Source organism: Thamnophis sirtalis, unplaced genomic scaffold (assembly GCF_051295495.1).
Source record: "Thamnophis sirtalis isolate CommonGarterSnake01/CBP01778 unplaced genomic scaffold, rThaSir2_p1.2 scaffold_7, whole genome shotgun sequence".
Classification (NCBI taxonomy): Eukaryota; Metazoa; Chordata; class Lepidosauria; order Squamata; family Natricidae; genus Thamnophis; species Thamnophis sirtalis.
Window position 1 is genome coordinate 39,212,514 of NW_028261387.1, and position 15,635 is coordinate 39,228,148.

Here is a 15,635-nt window from a genome sequence, read left to right on the forward strand (position 1 = left end):
ACTGAGAATTAAAGACAAGCTGAAAAGTGGAATAAGCGTAGGACAACGACATTATATGAGAGGCACCTTAAGCAAAAAGGTGCAAAGATCTTCTTGTTTGGACTTGCTCATAAAGACGTTTGGAGAACTTGATCCACGAATGGCAACAGGATTAAGGAGGTTTTGTTATTGGAGAGACACAGGCTGATAGATGGAAGAATACAATTCAAAATTAGCTAAACCTAATTAATTTTATTTGTAATAGACATAGTTGAATAATAATTGATAATGATAGTAACGTATATAATGTGGAGTTGATATGATAAATAATAATTGGATATGAGAAGGGAAGATTAGAAATATTTTTGGACCATATACAAAGGTTATTAATCACAATAATTATCACTATTAAAAAATAAAATAAAACTATATACAGTTAAATGTTAACTAATATGGGGAAAATGTTATGATATACAATATAATTACATAAAGAAAGAGAATGATAATAAACTATATACATGGAGGATGGAATTTTTGGTATTAAATATTATGGATGTTTAGCTAAAACAGGATATGAAGATTTGATGTTAATGGAGGATTTTATAAGCAAGTAAATGAAATGCTAGCATGTGGTTATGGATTAAATCTTTGGCATAGTTAAGGATGAAAGATGTTTAAACAACTGTAGTCAACTAAAAGTGGAGGTATGATGATGTCAATATGGTAAACATTTGAGTTAAGATATTTGAATTAATATGAATTAATGGAAGAGATGCACAAAAACATGTTGTAACCAGCTGATATACTTTTTTATAATATATACTTGTGTTCCCTTTTTTTTTCCCCTGCCTTGTTTTCTGTTTTTTGTCTTTTTTGTGTTTTGATTTTTTTCCCCACTGGTGTGGGCATGTGTTGTTTATGTAACAAAATATTTTTTTTAATAATAATAAAAAATGATACTAAAAGAATAAGGACTGGGACCTATTCCTTGTACAAAGATGAGGGACAGTAATCAATTTTAGGGAGTGGCTGTTGTTTGAGTTTCACATATTTCAAATCCAAAAATTATTGAAATCACTGTTGTTTTAAACTATTGCTTTATATCTGATTTGAGACAACCTAGCTTTTTAGAAGTTTTTTGCTCTTGTGGTTTTAAATGATGCCAAAAAGGGGAGGAAGGCTCATTAATAAATCAGTTACAAAAATAAAGCTAGAGATGTACAGCACCGTTAGATTGTTGATTAATGTGTGGTAGCAAAATATCAAAGATGATAGATAGATAGATAGATAGATAGATAGATAGATAGATAGATAGATAGATAGATAGATAGATAGATAGATAGATGATAGATAGATAGATAGATAGATAGATAGATAGATAGATAGATAGATAGATAGATAGATAGATAGAGGTAGGTAGGTAGGTAGGTAGGTAGGTAGGTAGGTAGGTAGGTAGGTAGGTAGATGGTAGATGATAGATAGATAGATAGATAGATAGATAGATAGATAGATGATAGATAGATAGATAGATAGATGATAGATAGATAGATAGATAGATAGATAGATAGATAGATAGATAGATAGATAGATAGATAGATAGATAGATAGATAGATATGCAATATCTAGGTTTGATAAATATACAATACAAGCATACAATTTTGGATCTGGGCTGCAAAACTCATGTCAATACTACTTGACCTTAACAGGTTTCTCTGTACATTTGCTGCTATCTGGGGTCATCTTGGTGTTTGCAGCCCTGATATAGATAGCTCCAATACAACGAAATGTCAGCGACCAATTGCTAAAGGTCTTCAGAGTTGCTGCACTTAAAAAATAGTTCCCAGTTTACATATAGCAATAATACTAGCAATAACACACTTCTATCCTACTCCATAGTGTTTTACAGCACTCTCTACGTGGTTTACAATTCTGCACCCAATAATCTGGGTCCTCATTTTACCGACCTCAGAAAGATGGAAGGAGCCTGTCAAGATTGAACTCCAGACTGTGGGCAGAGTTAGCTTGTAATACTGCATTCTAACCACTGTGCCACCAAGGCTCAATATCAAAATGCTTAGAAGGGTCTAAAACTACAGGTGTGTGAAAAGCCACAGCCATCAAAATCTCACTTTTCCAAAGTAAATGCTTTCCTGTTTCAAAAAGAAAAACGATAAATCCAGCCAGTCATACTAAGTCAGGACAGTAACAATCACAACCAGAATAAACAGAAAAGCTTGATGTATTTCCGGTATTCTGGAGCATGACATAGATTCTTCAAACCTTAAAAGAAAGAAAAATGGCCCTGCAGGGAGAGTTATTGTTCATACTACTTCATTCTTTTCAGCAATAAAAAACTAATACCCATGGTCAGGGGTGAGTTGCTGCCGGTTCACTTCCCATGTGCCATGCATTGCTTGCGCATGTGCAGTTGCCTGTACATTGTTCTGTGCGTGCGCAGAATTGTTCTGTGCATGCACAGAACATTATAAAATGACTTTAAAACATGCTGGCAATGGCATGGACGACCGGAGAACTGGTTAGGGAGCGTGGCCAGCCTGCCATCCCTACCGATTCAGCAACCCAGGCACAATTTCCACTACCAGTTCACCCAAACCGATGCAAACTGGTAGCAACCCACCTCTGCCAAGGTACTCACAAGATGCAAATATGACCCATAAGAAGGTAACCACTATAGCAATAGCAATAGCAGTAGACTTATATACCGCTTCATAGGCCTTTCAGGCCTCTCTAAGCGGTTTACAGAGAGTCAGCATATTGCCCCCAACAATCTGGGTCCTCATTTTACCCACCTCGGAAGGATGGAAGGCTGAGTCAACCCTGAGCTGGTGAGATTTGAACCGCTGACCTGCTGATCTAGCAGTAGCCTGCAGTGCTGCATTTAACCACTGCGCCACCTTGGCTCATAGTATGACTGAAGCTCTATTTTTAAGATGCAACACAGGCAGGACCTTTGATCACACAATCATGAGTACTATCTTGATTTTTCTGACCATGCAAGCTAATTTCTGAAAAGTTACCCTCTTTGTGTCATTTTTTAGAGCAAAACTTGCAAAGGTGGTCTTTATTGAAGGAAAATGTTGGATATGTTCATTCTGCATAATGTAGGCATTAATACCAGATTGTCACTTCCCTTTTCATTTTAGTTACCAATACTTGATTTCTCCTCCTTCACTTCCCTTTTTCCATACCCAGGCCTTGACATTTACCTTGTGGCTATGTTCTACTTCCCCATTTCCTTCTCTTTAATCAGCCTTTCTCCCAACCCTGGAGTTTAAAAAGAACACACCTCAGTGGACTATAGCTCCAGAGCTTACAAAGGAAGTGTTTCCTTGGGGATGGAAGGACAGGGGCAGATGAGGGGAGTGAAGTACAAAGCTCTATACAATGAGTGGGATTATCCTGGAAGTATTCCTTCCTAGCTTCAGAGGAAAGAAAATGCTTGAGAGTTACATCAGAAAGTAGGTAATTATCAAGAACTGCAGAATTTCTTCCCATCTATGGAAGAGGAATGTCATTTAGAAGGCCAGAAAGAAACAGTTGGGAAGCAAGGAGTTCAAAGTTTTGCATTTAGCTCTTGAAGAACAGCATGAAAATGAAACAAGGAATTAGAAGAAAACAAGAAATACCACTTCTGGCTGGCTCCAGAGTGGGGTGTGAATGGAGATTTTGCAGTATCCTTCCCCTGCCATGCCCACCAAGCCACACCCACAGAACCGGTAGTAAAAAAAAAATGAATTTCTGGAACTGGATTACATTCAGGATAAATTCTCGGATTTCAGGCTAATAATCATACCTAAGAGAAATAAACTGCCCAGAGTCATATAAATTCAACAATTTATTATTACCAAAATTAACAGACTTTTCAGCCCACATTTTCACTTAGGAACATATATAGGTAAGAAAGTATATAGTACCTTACAGGTCTATTGGACATAGGACTATTTCTCTCCCTGGTTCAGAACTCTCTCTTAGATCTGGCCCCAGGGATTCTGTGTCTGTCTTGTTAGGGGACCTACTTAGCTAAAGAAGACAGAATTGGCTGTGGCCTCTTTTAAAAACAAAGCATGCACTCTCCCTTTGACCAATAGAATGTAATATAGGATTTTAAATTACCCAGTTACTTTCCATCACAACTCTGCCATTTCAGCTGAACAATAAAAGCAGACAAACAGAAACCACAGCAAGTTGTGCGTCAAGAATATGTTAAATAAATCCTACCTAGGACAAAAGACAGAGGGATGAGGTCAGTGGAGCTCTTGCAATATTTAGCTACCTTTTCAAAGAGACGTTTCTGATATTCATTGAGAAGGTACCTGGAGATAGAGAGAGCAAAAGATAAAATAATACCAACCTGAGACTGCATCATACTAAATATTCTTCTTTAAACTAACAAGAGTTGAGGTTCTTTTGCCTATCTCTGCCAAAGCAAGTTCTCTCTTGGTCTACTTGGGTAATAATCTGTGGAGATGTAGCTCCACTGTACTTTGTAAACTGTAGTTCATGACTTAGCATCATACCACATTATTGTATGTACCTGGAGTATGGACTTGGAGTCTGGCAGCAACTACCTTGGCCTTTTTAATTATTTTAAAAATTCTTTTCTTTTCCTCATGAGACTGGTGAGGCCCCGCCTCCCCTGCCTCCCCTGACTGCACGTCCCTGGTTGAGTCCATGGAACACCATTCCCCATTCAATAGTGTTGAACACTCTCTTAATATTTTACTATACTTTATCTGCAATGAATTATGACCTCTAGTTCAGGTTCTACTCACATCAAAATGATCAGATAGATCTTTAATTATTGCTTTGGGAAAGTGAAAACTAATTATGTTTGTTAGCCACTGCTGGGCAAAACATGAAAAGGCTTCAAGCAGCCTGTTTTAATACACCTTGAATATCTTGTCAGTTTGGATCTTAAGTATGTGCCATGCTAAGATTTGCAACCTGTAGTAGGGAATAGTGATGGGAATATCAATGTTCAGCTTAAACACTGTCCAACAAACACTGGTTGAGTGACGTGTGGTGAGCTTCATGGCCGGTGAGGCAAGCGCGAAAGCCCCGCTGAAGCCCCGGCGCTGGGACTTTAAAGTCCTGCCGCCAGGGCCCTGCCGCCACTTTAAAGCCATGCCCCTGGGCACTGACTGCTCCAGTGAGGCTTCCAGCTCCATCCCGGCAGGCGGAGAGGGCAAGGGAGGACTGGAGGCAATGGGCAGGCGGGCGGGCTCAGCAGCGCTGCTGCACCGGCAGAGCCAGCCTGAGGGACGAGGGGCGGCCAAGCCTCTGTGGTGGCAGGGCCCCGGCGGCAGGGCTTTAAAGTCCTGGCGGGGTCTGCCATAGAGTGAGACTGGGTCCTCCCTTCTACGGCTCACCCAGCCTTCACGAACCAATTGCTGACAGAAGGGAGAGAGGAGAGGAGAGGACCGCCGCCCTCCGGGCCAAGCGTGTCGGTCTCCAGCTGCGGGCTGTAGCTCCGCCTTTAGCTGGGCTGGGCTCTGGAAGCTGGCTGGCGCCCGACAGCCAATGGCCGAGCGGCCCCAGGGGAGGCTCCTGGCCGGTGGTGAAGTGAGGCTGCTCGGATGGCTGAGGCTCGGCTGCCCCTCATCCCTCAGGCTGGCTCTGCCGGTGCAGCAGCGCTGCTGAGCCCGCCTGCCCACCCATCGCCTCCAGTCCTCCCTTACCCTCTCCGCCCGCCGGGATGGAGCTGGAAGCCTCGCTGGAGCAGTCAGTGCAGGCACGCATCTTCAAGATCATCGTCATCGGGGACTCCAACGTGGGCAAGACCTGCCTGACGGTTCGCTTCTGCAGCGGCACCTTCCCCGTCAGCACCGAGGCCACCATCGGTGTGGATTTCAGGGAGAAGGCGGTGGAGATCACCGGGGAGCATATCAAGCATGTCCCGCTGAATGGCCGGCCCAGAAGGCATGCCAGCACTTTAAAATGCATGCCACCACCCCGGCCATACAGCGGGGCGGCGGCATGCACTTTAAAGTGCCAGCGTGTCTCCCGGCCACAAATCAGGACATGTTTCACTCTATGGCAGGCCGAGGCGGCATGGCTTTAAAAAATAAAAAATGAAAATAAATGTGCCAGCCCGCACGCCAGCAGACACGGGTAAAACACACACACACATACATAATAAAAACAAATTACAATTACTTACATTACAAATAATTTTGAATTCCTCCCCCCTGCCCCCTCCCTCTGACCCACATACCTTCCAGCTGCGTCAAAAATGCAAGATTTGGTCTAGCCAGGGCCAGGCAGGCTAGGATAGTTGCTGCTAGAGTCACCACGTGAATGACTCTGCTTAACTGTTTAAAAAAAGCCTCTAAACAAAGTGCCCTCTGCAGGAGGAGGCAAGAGAATCACGTGCCTCCTTTGCATAAAGAATTTTTCGCCTTTTAACCCTTGCTTAACTCTGGGCAACGGTTAAAAGGTGAAAAATTCCTTATGCAAAGGAGGCCCATAGTTCTCTTGCCTCCCCCTACAGTTAGCACTAAGCAGACTCAGAGTCATTGTGACTTGGAGTCTGGCAGCAACTACCTTGGCCTTTTTAATTATTTTAAAAATTCTTTTCTTTTCCTCATGAAACTGGTGAAGCCCTGCCTCCCCTGCCTCCCCTGACTGCACGTCCCTGGACTCAACTAGCATTTTATTTAACATATACTTTAAATTTGCATTTGCATGTTATGGTGATGAAGTCCCTTCAGTTTATAATTAATATTATTAATATAATATTAATTATATTATTAATACAATATAGGCAACTCTGGGAAATAGTTTTACTATTGCCATACGGCACATTGCAACTGTTGATGTAAAAGGAGGAGAATAAGCCTCAAATTGTTGCTGCCACAGCCATTTTGACTATAACATCTCCCCTCCAGCAGCTAACACTCAGGTAAGCATGGAATAACACCAGACAAACAATAAAGCAGAAAACAGTGCCCTAATCAAGTAACTATCAAGGAGAAAACTACCAAGGAGAATCCAGGTAGGGCGAACTACTCTATTGTATAAACAGGAGCAAACTCCACACACACTAAACTGATAATTGCTACCTAGATAGGTAATAAAACATATGCAAGCAAACAATCAAGCTCAGAGAGATCACGGATTCCACACCCATTTATTTCTTTGGTTTGATATTTTATTTTGACAAATCAGTTTGAGTTCATAGTTTGAGCCTTGAAGAATCTGTTTCTGGGGTCAACCCCTGACTATGAATGCCTAGGTGCCTGTGGAGAATAAACTACAGCAATTTTCTATATCATTGGAGAGTCCAGTGTCACATGTCAGTTCCCCATCCCTCTGTCCACAAAAGTCTCTATCACCCAGTTTGTTTTGCAGCATTAAGGTAAGACAGTGGTGGGGAGAAAAATCCTCAGCTTATCTGTTTTAGATGCTCCATTTTGCCCTTTTGAATATACCTTCTAGATAGATGCCACATCTTGATTATGTAAAGTAATCTCAAGATGGGTGCAGTTTTTGTCTTCCTGAAAAAGCCCCCATCCATCGTACCTCACCAATCATGGAAATGCATACTGTAGTTCTCCTATTGGGACAAACAGCCTGATGTGGAGATTTTAGGAATACCGTTAAGTGTTATAAAGTGAGATTTCCCATAAGGAATGAAAATGAATTCTCTGATTTCAAATGTCAATTTACTCATTTCAGCACATTCCATTGTTTTTCGAATAACTTCCTCCTGTGTTGGTATTTTCTCATTTTTCCAATTTTTTGCAAATACAATTCTGGCTGCCGTTAAAATATTTACGATCAAGTATTTCAAGTCAGAGAACAAGAGGATGAACAATTTTTTAAGATTTGCGACTTGTTTTAAAGATGTATTTATATATATTTGATAGATATTTCATGATTTTACAATATAATTGAAAGTAATGATATAAATTATATATATATAATTTATATATATATTTCTTGCAGTATATATATATATATACTGCAAGAAATATTAAAATAAGATTGATGATATCATAAAGATATGTTATTACTTAATAGATTTACAATGATGCAACAGTTAGCATATATATGAATTTAATCTTTATATACATGTTTAAAAGGAAGAAATTATAAGAGTGAATTGAATAGCCGAATTATAAGAGTGAATTGAAGAGCCGAGGTGGCGCAGTGGTTAAATGCAGCACTGCAGGCTACTTCAGCTGACTGCAGTTCAGCAGTTCGGCTGTTCAAATCTCACCGGCTCAGGGTTGACTCAGCCTTCCATCCTTCCGAGGTGGGTAAAATGAGGACCCGGATTGTTGGGGGCAATATGCTGACTCTGTAAACCGCTTAGAAAGGGCTGAAAGCCCTATGAAGCGGTATATAAGTCTAACTGCTATTGCTATTGCTAATATATGATTTACAATGATAATGTATTAACGTATAGTGGGTTGATAACTACTGATTTTATATGCATTTGAAAGCGGTGATGCACAAATGTTTGTGACCAAGCAACATGCTAAATAGATATGTAATTGATGATATATTTTTATGTATGTTTTTGTTTGTTTTATAATTTAAAAAAAAATTAAAAAAGAAAATGAATTATCTTTCACTTGTTTTCATGAGCATCAGCCTTTGAATGGCTCTGTGAGGAAAAAATAAAATTGGGGTCTTGCCATTTATTGGAATGAAATGATGAATAGGAATCTTGACTGTTATTATGGTATAACTTCATACTGATCTTATATTGTTTTTTGAGCATGTAGTTTTTAATTCTGGGAGTTAAAGTCCAGATACCTTAAATTTGTTGAGATTGAGAAACACTGCTCCAAGCAAACAAACAAATTTTATGTGTGTATGAAAGGGTTGGAGGAAAAGTGGGGCTATAGTTCCATGTTTTAAGATTCTATCATAAATTATTCTCAGGCTACTGGAAATTTATACTGAGTTCCCCATTTTCACTTCTCACAAACATTGTCCACCTGTTTTCAAACTTTGCTTCATAGTTCAGTGGAATTACAGTTCACACAGACTGCTGCTTAGGATAGGATTCATTTGCAGAAGGATGCTTGCAGAGCTACAATAATCTGTTTTGCAAACCTCTTAAGTTTTAATATCTGATGAACCATTATAATTGCCAACCTACCGGTAAATGGCACTCAGTCCTGCATACAGCACAATGAAGCCCAGAAATTCCTTGTACAGCAGCTTGTAGATGCTCCCTTTCCAGCGGAAGAGCAGCTTAGAGAAGCCCCCAAAGCGAGCATTGGCCACTTTCAAGGTATAGGAGACAGTCATGGCTGCGCCGTCAACCTCCCGTGAGGACACAAACTAAGTCACAAAAAACAGAGAATGTTGAAGATAAAGAAAAAAAACTCATGTTTTCTTTCTTTCTTGCCAGTTTGAAGAGAGAATAGAGGTGAACATAAAGGAAGTTGCTGCAGAGCGAAGAACTACTGAATATTACTATCACAGAACATGAGTTTTAATCCAAATATTTTGAAGGATGGAAAAACAAGTATTGTCTGCAGGCATTTGCTACAGAATAACTACTACGATTAAAGTCACTGTAGATAATCATTGATAATCAGATTACAAAAGCTATGTAGTTCACTATGCAAACTGCTGCAGCAAAAATTAAGCAAGTTATTCTGTTTGGTTCAAGGAAAGTGCTCTATGCCTTTGCTTGCTCAGAGAGGTTGATATTTGCAACATAATCTTTTGAAACAGAAACTTAACCTGAAACAATTAAGAAAGCCTCAAATTACAATCATAAACTAGTCATTGGGCAGCAAGCAAACAACTGAACCTACAGAGAATATTGCTCCATTAAAAACATAATTGCTCTTAGAAGCATCCGTGTTGCTTTGCTTCTCAATACTTTGCAAGCTATTTATGACTTATAAAATAAGTCCAGAATAAGAATAAAAAGCCAAGGGCGTGGAAAGGAAAAGAAACACTGAAAAATGAGACCACAACTACTCAAAACAGCAATACCAGATAGGGGAGAAGGAGGAGAACCAATCCAAGTCCATTTTAGGTGACCTTAGACTTTTAAATGGAGCGGCATTGCTCTAATTTAGTTCTGAAAATCAAAAGACATCATACTTTTGAGGCAGATTGAAGCTTCTCTGTTCTCTTGCATTTTTTAAGCAGGACTGGATGTTGAATAATGATGATATACCAAGAAGGAACGAGAACAATTAAGGGAAGTGAACTGTCGATATTTCTCCCCACAATCCACAGTCTGTGGACAAATCACTTAAAACCAAGGGGCATTGCTTTTGAATAACATATTATAACTGCAATGAGCTGCCCCAAAACCAATAGATAATTGAACAACAGGAAATATGGAGAAAAGAATTTCTAAGCATGCTGCTGAGTTGTTTGGTGGACTGAAGAGGGTAATGTATAAGCCAGCAGGAGAGCTTTAGTAACAGCTGCACCGCATGCATAGATAATGTTATAGGGGGATACGCTGGCAGTGTCCCTGCCAGGAAAAATGAAGACTTGATGTTATTCCAATGAAAAGAAATAAGCACTTACCTGCCATAGGATTTGGACTGCAGTGTGCTGTAAATTTCTCACTAATTTGTAGAGACCAGAACATTTGTTACGAACTTCCTTTAAATATCTTCCTCGTAGTCAATAAATTAAAATGCTTAGAATGATAGATTGGAGTCTATTGGTACTCCAAGAATAAGGAACTATAGAACTTCACATGGGATAAAAGTGTGATCAAACTTACTTTTGTAAAGCTTTCATGGAAATGTAACTTTAAACAACTCAGAAGACTAGAAAAATACAGACACAAAGGTGAGTTTTGGCACAAATTAAGTCAGGAACACATTTAATATTGATTTATAGTCTCCTTTTTCTGAAAAGCCTACCAGGCAATTGATGCATATGGCTTTCCTTCCACTATCCCTGTTCCTGCTGTCAATCTGATCCCCCACTCCCCTCCGCTATCCCAATTTAGAGTGGCATAGGCTGCTGTACAGTAGGATTTAACTTATGTTCATGCAGAATTAGTATTCTTAAGGTATTTCATCATTTCTTTCTTGGTTCCTTGTAACTCAAATGGCAGATTGGAATTATGGAATCAGAGTTATGGGCTATAATGTCAAAGCAGGGAAATGTCTATGGATAATTATATAAATCCCATCCAGTCGGGCACCTCATTCCCCACTAATAAACTGTTCCATAATTGTAAATTGTAAAATCCACAAGGCATACTCTAAAAAGCTGCTGCCTGCAGGTAAATTAAAGGTCATTGCACATTTCACAGTATTTGTATATAACTATGTTTTAAAAAGTACAGAGCTACATATAATAGTATGCATATAATCAATGATGTAAAATTAGCTCATTTCATTAGCATTCATGAGTAACGAAATAATTTCAAAGTTTCTAGATATGACTGGAAGCATAAATAGAACAAATCTTTTAAAGCCTTTCTCCATTGCTGAGTTGATTATCCATCTGTCCTTGAGTTGGCAGGAATCTACACTGCATGAAATTCGCTGTCCCTATTGCCAATCTCTGTCCTGACCATGATTTCTAGCCATATATACTCATCTGAAACTCTGAACAAAGCATGTGTAATAAAATGAGTGTTTAAAAAAAAGATAAGGGTAATTTTTCTTTTCTTCTGTATGAAATAGATACAGGGTCATTTTCATTGCTGCAAGATCTAGAGGAACCCAGGGAAGGGCAGTGATTTTCATTCATTTTTCTCCTCATTGATCATAAATGTAATCATAAATGAAGACAATCTTGGATTATTGTCACCTTTAAACTGCTTCTGAAAGTTTAGGGTAGAGAAGTGCAATGTGTTTGCCCCTCTTTTCAGGAAGCATATCTCTTACTCTTTGCACTTATACATACATTTCACTGTGGGAAAGCAGAACTTCACCAGAATTTTAGATTTGATTAACTGGATACCCGTGCTTTGCAATGAAACTATGGGATCGGGCAATGCAGGAGAAATCCAGTTCAATCCATTGGCTCAGTGGTGGACGGTAATTGAAACACATAAGGGAATATCACTCCTGCCACCTTGAGCCCGGAAGCAGTTCCATATGTGGAAGGCATAGACTTTTTGGCGAGGTACCAATGTTTAGTATTGTAAGGAACCCCAGACCACTCCTGAGTGAAGGTGTGGAACGTCTGCCAGTTTGAACTGAGGTAACAGAATGTGAGGCAACTGGTAGTTGGACTAGAGTTCTTTTCAGGTGGGGAGGGGGAGTAGAATGTCTAGCTCCTTAGCATCAGAGGGTGTTAATATAAGGCAACTAGCAGTTGGAACAGAGTTCTTTTCAGGTGGGGAGGGGGAGTAGAATTCCTTAGCATCAGAGTATGTTAATTACTGTATACGAATTACTAATATTCTGATGGTCATTTCAAAAAAATCCTTTCTTAGCGAGCACATAGAAGCCAAGGGGAACATACAAGCCAAATGTCAAGTTTGTAGGCTTTATGATTCTGGAGATTTCGTGATGAGTGAGTGATACTTGGCTTTTATATATATATAGATTCAGACTGATTGTATTGGAAGCTGAGGAACAGAATGCAAAGAGGGGGGGGTTCTCTGTGGAAAGCAGAGGGAAACCATCTCTCTTGGTTCCCTTTCATCTATCTGGATGCTTCAGGATTCCACATCAATTATTCTGAAGGTGGAGCAGAGGACTCACCAAGAACACATCTGCATATAACCATTCCATCATCTATTATGAGCATAAGTCTATTAATAATCTTTTTGGTCGAATCTTTTAAATATATTGCCTCACAATAATGATTGTAGAAGCGCAATTCTTACCAGGCCCTTTGACTGAAAACATCTATTATATTTTAAGTAGCCCTTCCCTTCTTCTGTCAGACTTTCCCTTGGTTTTTGAATTTAAAATGTGGTATGTTATCCTTATCTGAAGGTAGTTGGTTATTGCATTTAAGTTTATACAGTTCTTTCCCCTTCCAATTAATTTTAGACATCTTCTTGATAAAAACATGAATAAGAAAAAGTTTTCAGAAAAGTTATTTTTTGAATAAGGAAAAGAAAAATATTTATTGGACCAGGACTCTATCTGGAGAGGGAAGTGATAAAACATAACCCATTATTCACTAAATAAATGGAGGAAAAAAGGAAATGGGTGTGAATTGCACTGATATGCAGTACTTTCAGTTCAGTCCCACTGATGCTAAAAGTTGACCCTGAAAAATAGTTTAAACATTTGCTCTTCTTGAATTCCCCTGGGAAATAGATGGAAGTTTACGCAGGCAAGAATTTATAACTCTGCAATTTCACAAGATTATAATTTATTTCACAGATGACAAACCCTTGGTTTGCCATAGTTATTGCTGCCCGTAAATCTATCCTTCAAAGTTCTTTTGTCCTTGTTTGGTTGGTCTGACCTCAGTCAGCATCACTGCATTTCTTATCAAGGACCACTTAATGCCCATTCAGTTGGAAGAAGCTTTTAAAGTGTTTATCATTGCACATAGTATTTACTGATCTGAACCTAAATATTTAAGCTAAGCCAAGTTCTGTTTCCCCCCCCCCCACAAAAGCGGGTCTTTTTTTGCTCCAGACTTATCTCCATCCATCAAATGACAGCTGGTTTATTGAAGTGATGCCATTCAAAATAACAATGAGAAAAGGCCAAACACTAGTTAGTGATCTTACTGCACATGTATTGCTTGCTGGGGTAGTGTGATCCTCTGCTTTATATTCATCCATGAAACCAAAATTAATAAGCTCTGTGTATAATTAATGCAGTTAAATCTAACAGAGGCACTCGTGTGGCAAACAAGTACGGTAAACATAAAACACAATCACAGACTATTAGATAAAAGAAACCAAGTTGAGGCTCCTAATAACTCTTATTAGAAACATAAAAAATACACCTGAACCCACAGGAGAGCTCTATTAGCCTCTTGGTGAACCGTGACTGAGCGAATAGGTCATCAGGATTGAATATTTGACTGTGTCAGCCTCTGCCTTGCTGCTGCTTCGGCTGCCATTGAAACGGGGAGGGGGGGCATGGTATTTGGGAGGGGAATCATTATGTGCTGGAGGAATATTCTAGAAGCTGTCCTGACCATCTCATTGCGCATGTGGAGGGAGTTTCCCGCCAAGGTTAACTGTCCAGCATTCCACCCTGATGATGTTTTTTGAAGATATCTCCCACCTGACAGTTGGGTGAATTTTAATTGGACTATGGACTGGGGTGCCAAGGGGAGGAGATTGACCTATACATGATATTCATTGCTTTCGCGCCTAATTAACCAGACTCAGCTTAGCTTTGCTACTATTCGTTTGCAATTAGTAAAAGTACACTTAATTTCAAACAAATGGAGTTGAGTGGTTTCTTTCCTGATTATTAAATGAAGCAGCACCTGATAAACTGTCTGTATCATGGGGGAAGAAGCACCATGAAAGGGAAGACAGCTTTTAAGTGATGCTGCTTCACTGATGGGGCCATGATTATGCTTATTCTGCCAAATCTGGGGAGAGGTAATCCCATAGGTAACTTGTTCCCATGCCAAGTAGGGTTTTAAATGTGATAACCAACACCTTGAATTGTACCTGGAAGTTTACTGGGAGCCATCAGAGTGCAGTTTAACATAGGTATACCATGGAGCATCCAATATTATCTGTGCCACTGCATTTTGGATCAGCTGCGTCTCCTAAATGCTCTTCAGGGACAATCTCATGTAAAGCCAAATCGGAGGTGACAAAGGCGTGAGTGACTCTGAATAGCGCTTCCCAATCTAGGAACAGGGACAACTGGCATACAAGATGCAATTGTGCAAAGTTTGCCCTGGCCATGGCTGCCATCTGCTTCTCAAGTGGGACCTGAAAAATGCAGGAGTATCCTCAAATTGCACACCAACTCTGCCTGGAAGTCCATCATCTCATTCGGAATCAGTGAGCCCAAGGCAGAGATGTATAATGGAGTATCATAAGGATACCGATTTTTGACCCCATGCTGACAAATGATTTTGCCCAAAGTTTTCATGTACAGTATATGCTAAATAGGAATGGGGAGAGAATTGAGTTCTATGGAACTCTGCAAAAATGAGGCCACGGGGCTAGATTTCCAAACCAATTATTTGTGCAGTGAAGATTTATAAACATATGAACAGTATGAACATCTTTGAATAGCCTATATTGCTTGTACCTTTAAGTATGATGCTATTCCCTATTAATTATCTAGAATAGGGAATAAAAAATAAAAATAAAAACAAAAACCAGTTCATTTTAACAGTGGTAATGTTTTCTGCTGGTCCACTGAGAAAACTTCTGATTTAAATAAGGGAAGAAATGAAATTGTAACATATAGATGTACTTCTGAGATGAATATGCAATCTCTTTCTTCTCAACAATGGTAAGATGACCAATGCCTCTTGCATGCAATTAGTTACAGCTGACTTAGCATGAGTGAAGAACAAAAGGAACATCAACACCGGAGTGTACACATTGGTATATCATGCTTTCCTTACTTGCCATTAGAACTTTCCTATTGCTGCACTCTGTCTCCAACCCAATCCTGAGCTAACAGAGACAAATGTCCAGTTTTATATGTCCACATTCTAGGGGGATAATAAAAACAGGACTAACTGATCAAGGAACATGTATGAGATTCCAGAGAGTGATAAATACGAGACT

General features: G+C 39.5%; 1 protein-coding gene across 3 annotated transcripts in view; it reads right to left on the reverse strand.

The window, feature by feature from the left end:
* Positions 1-15,635, reverse strand: part of BEST4 (bestrophin 4) — a 32,121-nt gene that overhangs the window by 7,287 nt on the left and 9,199 nt on the right. For 2 of the 3 annotated variants that reach the window (XM_087719751.1, XM_014061910.2), the window contains exons 1-3: positions 10,514-10,563; positions 9,114-9,298; positions 4,220-4,314 (exon numbers count right to left, since the gene is read on the reverse strand). In XM_087719751.1, coding sequence (XP_087575877.1) covers positions 4,220-4,314; positions 9,114-9,265 — 247 coding nt within the window. In that variant the 5' untranslated portion in view covers positions 9,266-9,298; positions 10,514-10,563. Of the gene's footprint in view, positions 1-4,219; positions 4,315-9,113; positions 9,299-10,513; positions 10,564-15,635 lie in introns of those variants that run through there. The other variant, XM_087719750.1, reaches the window with a different exon arrangement.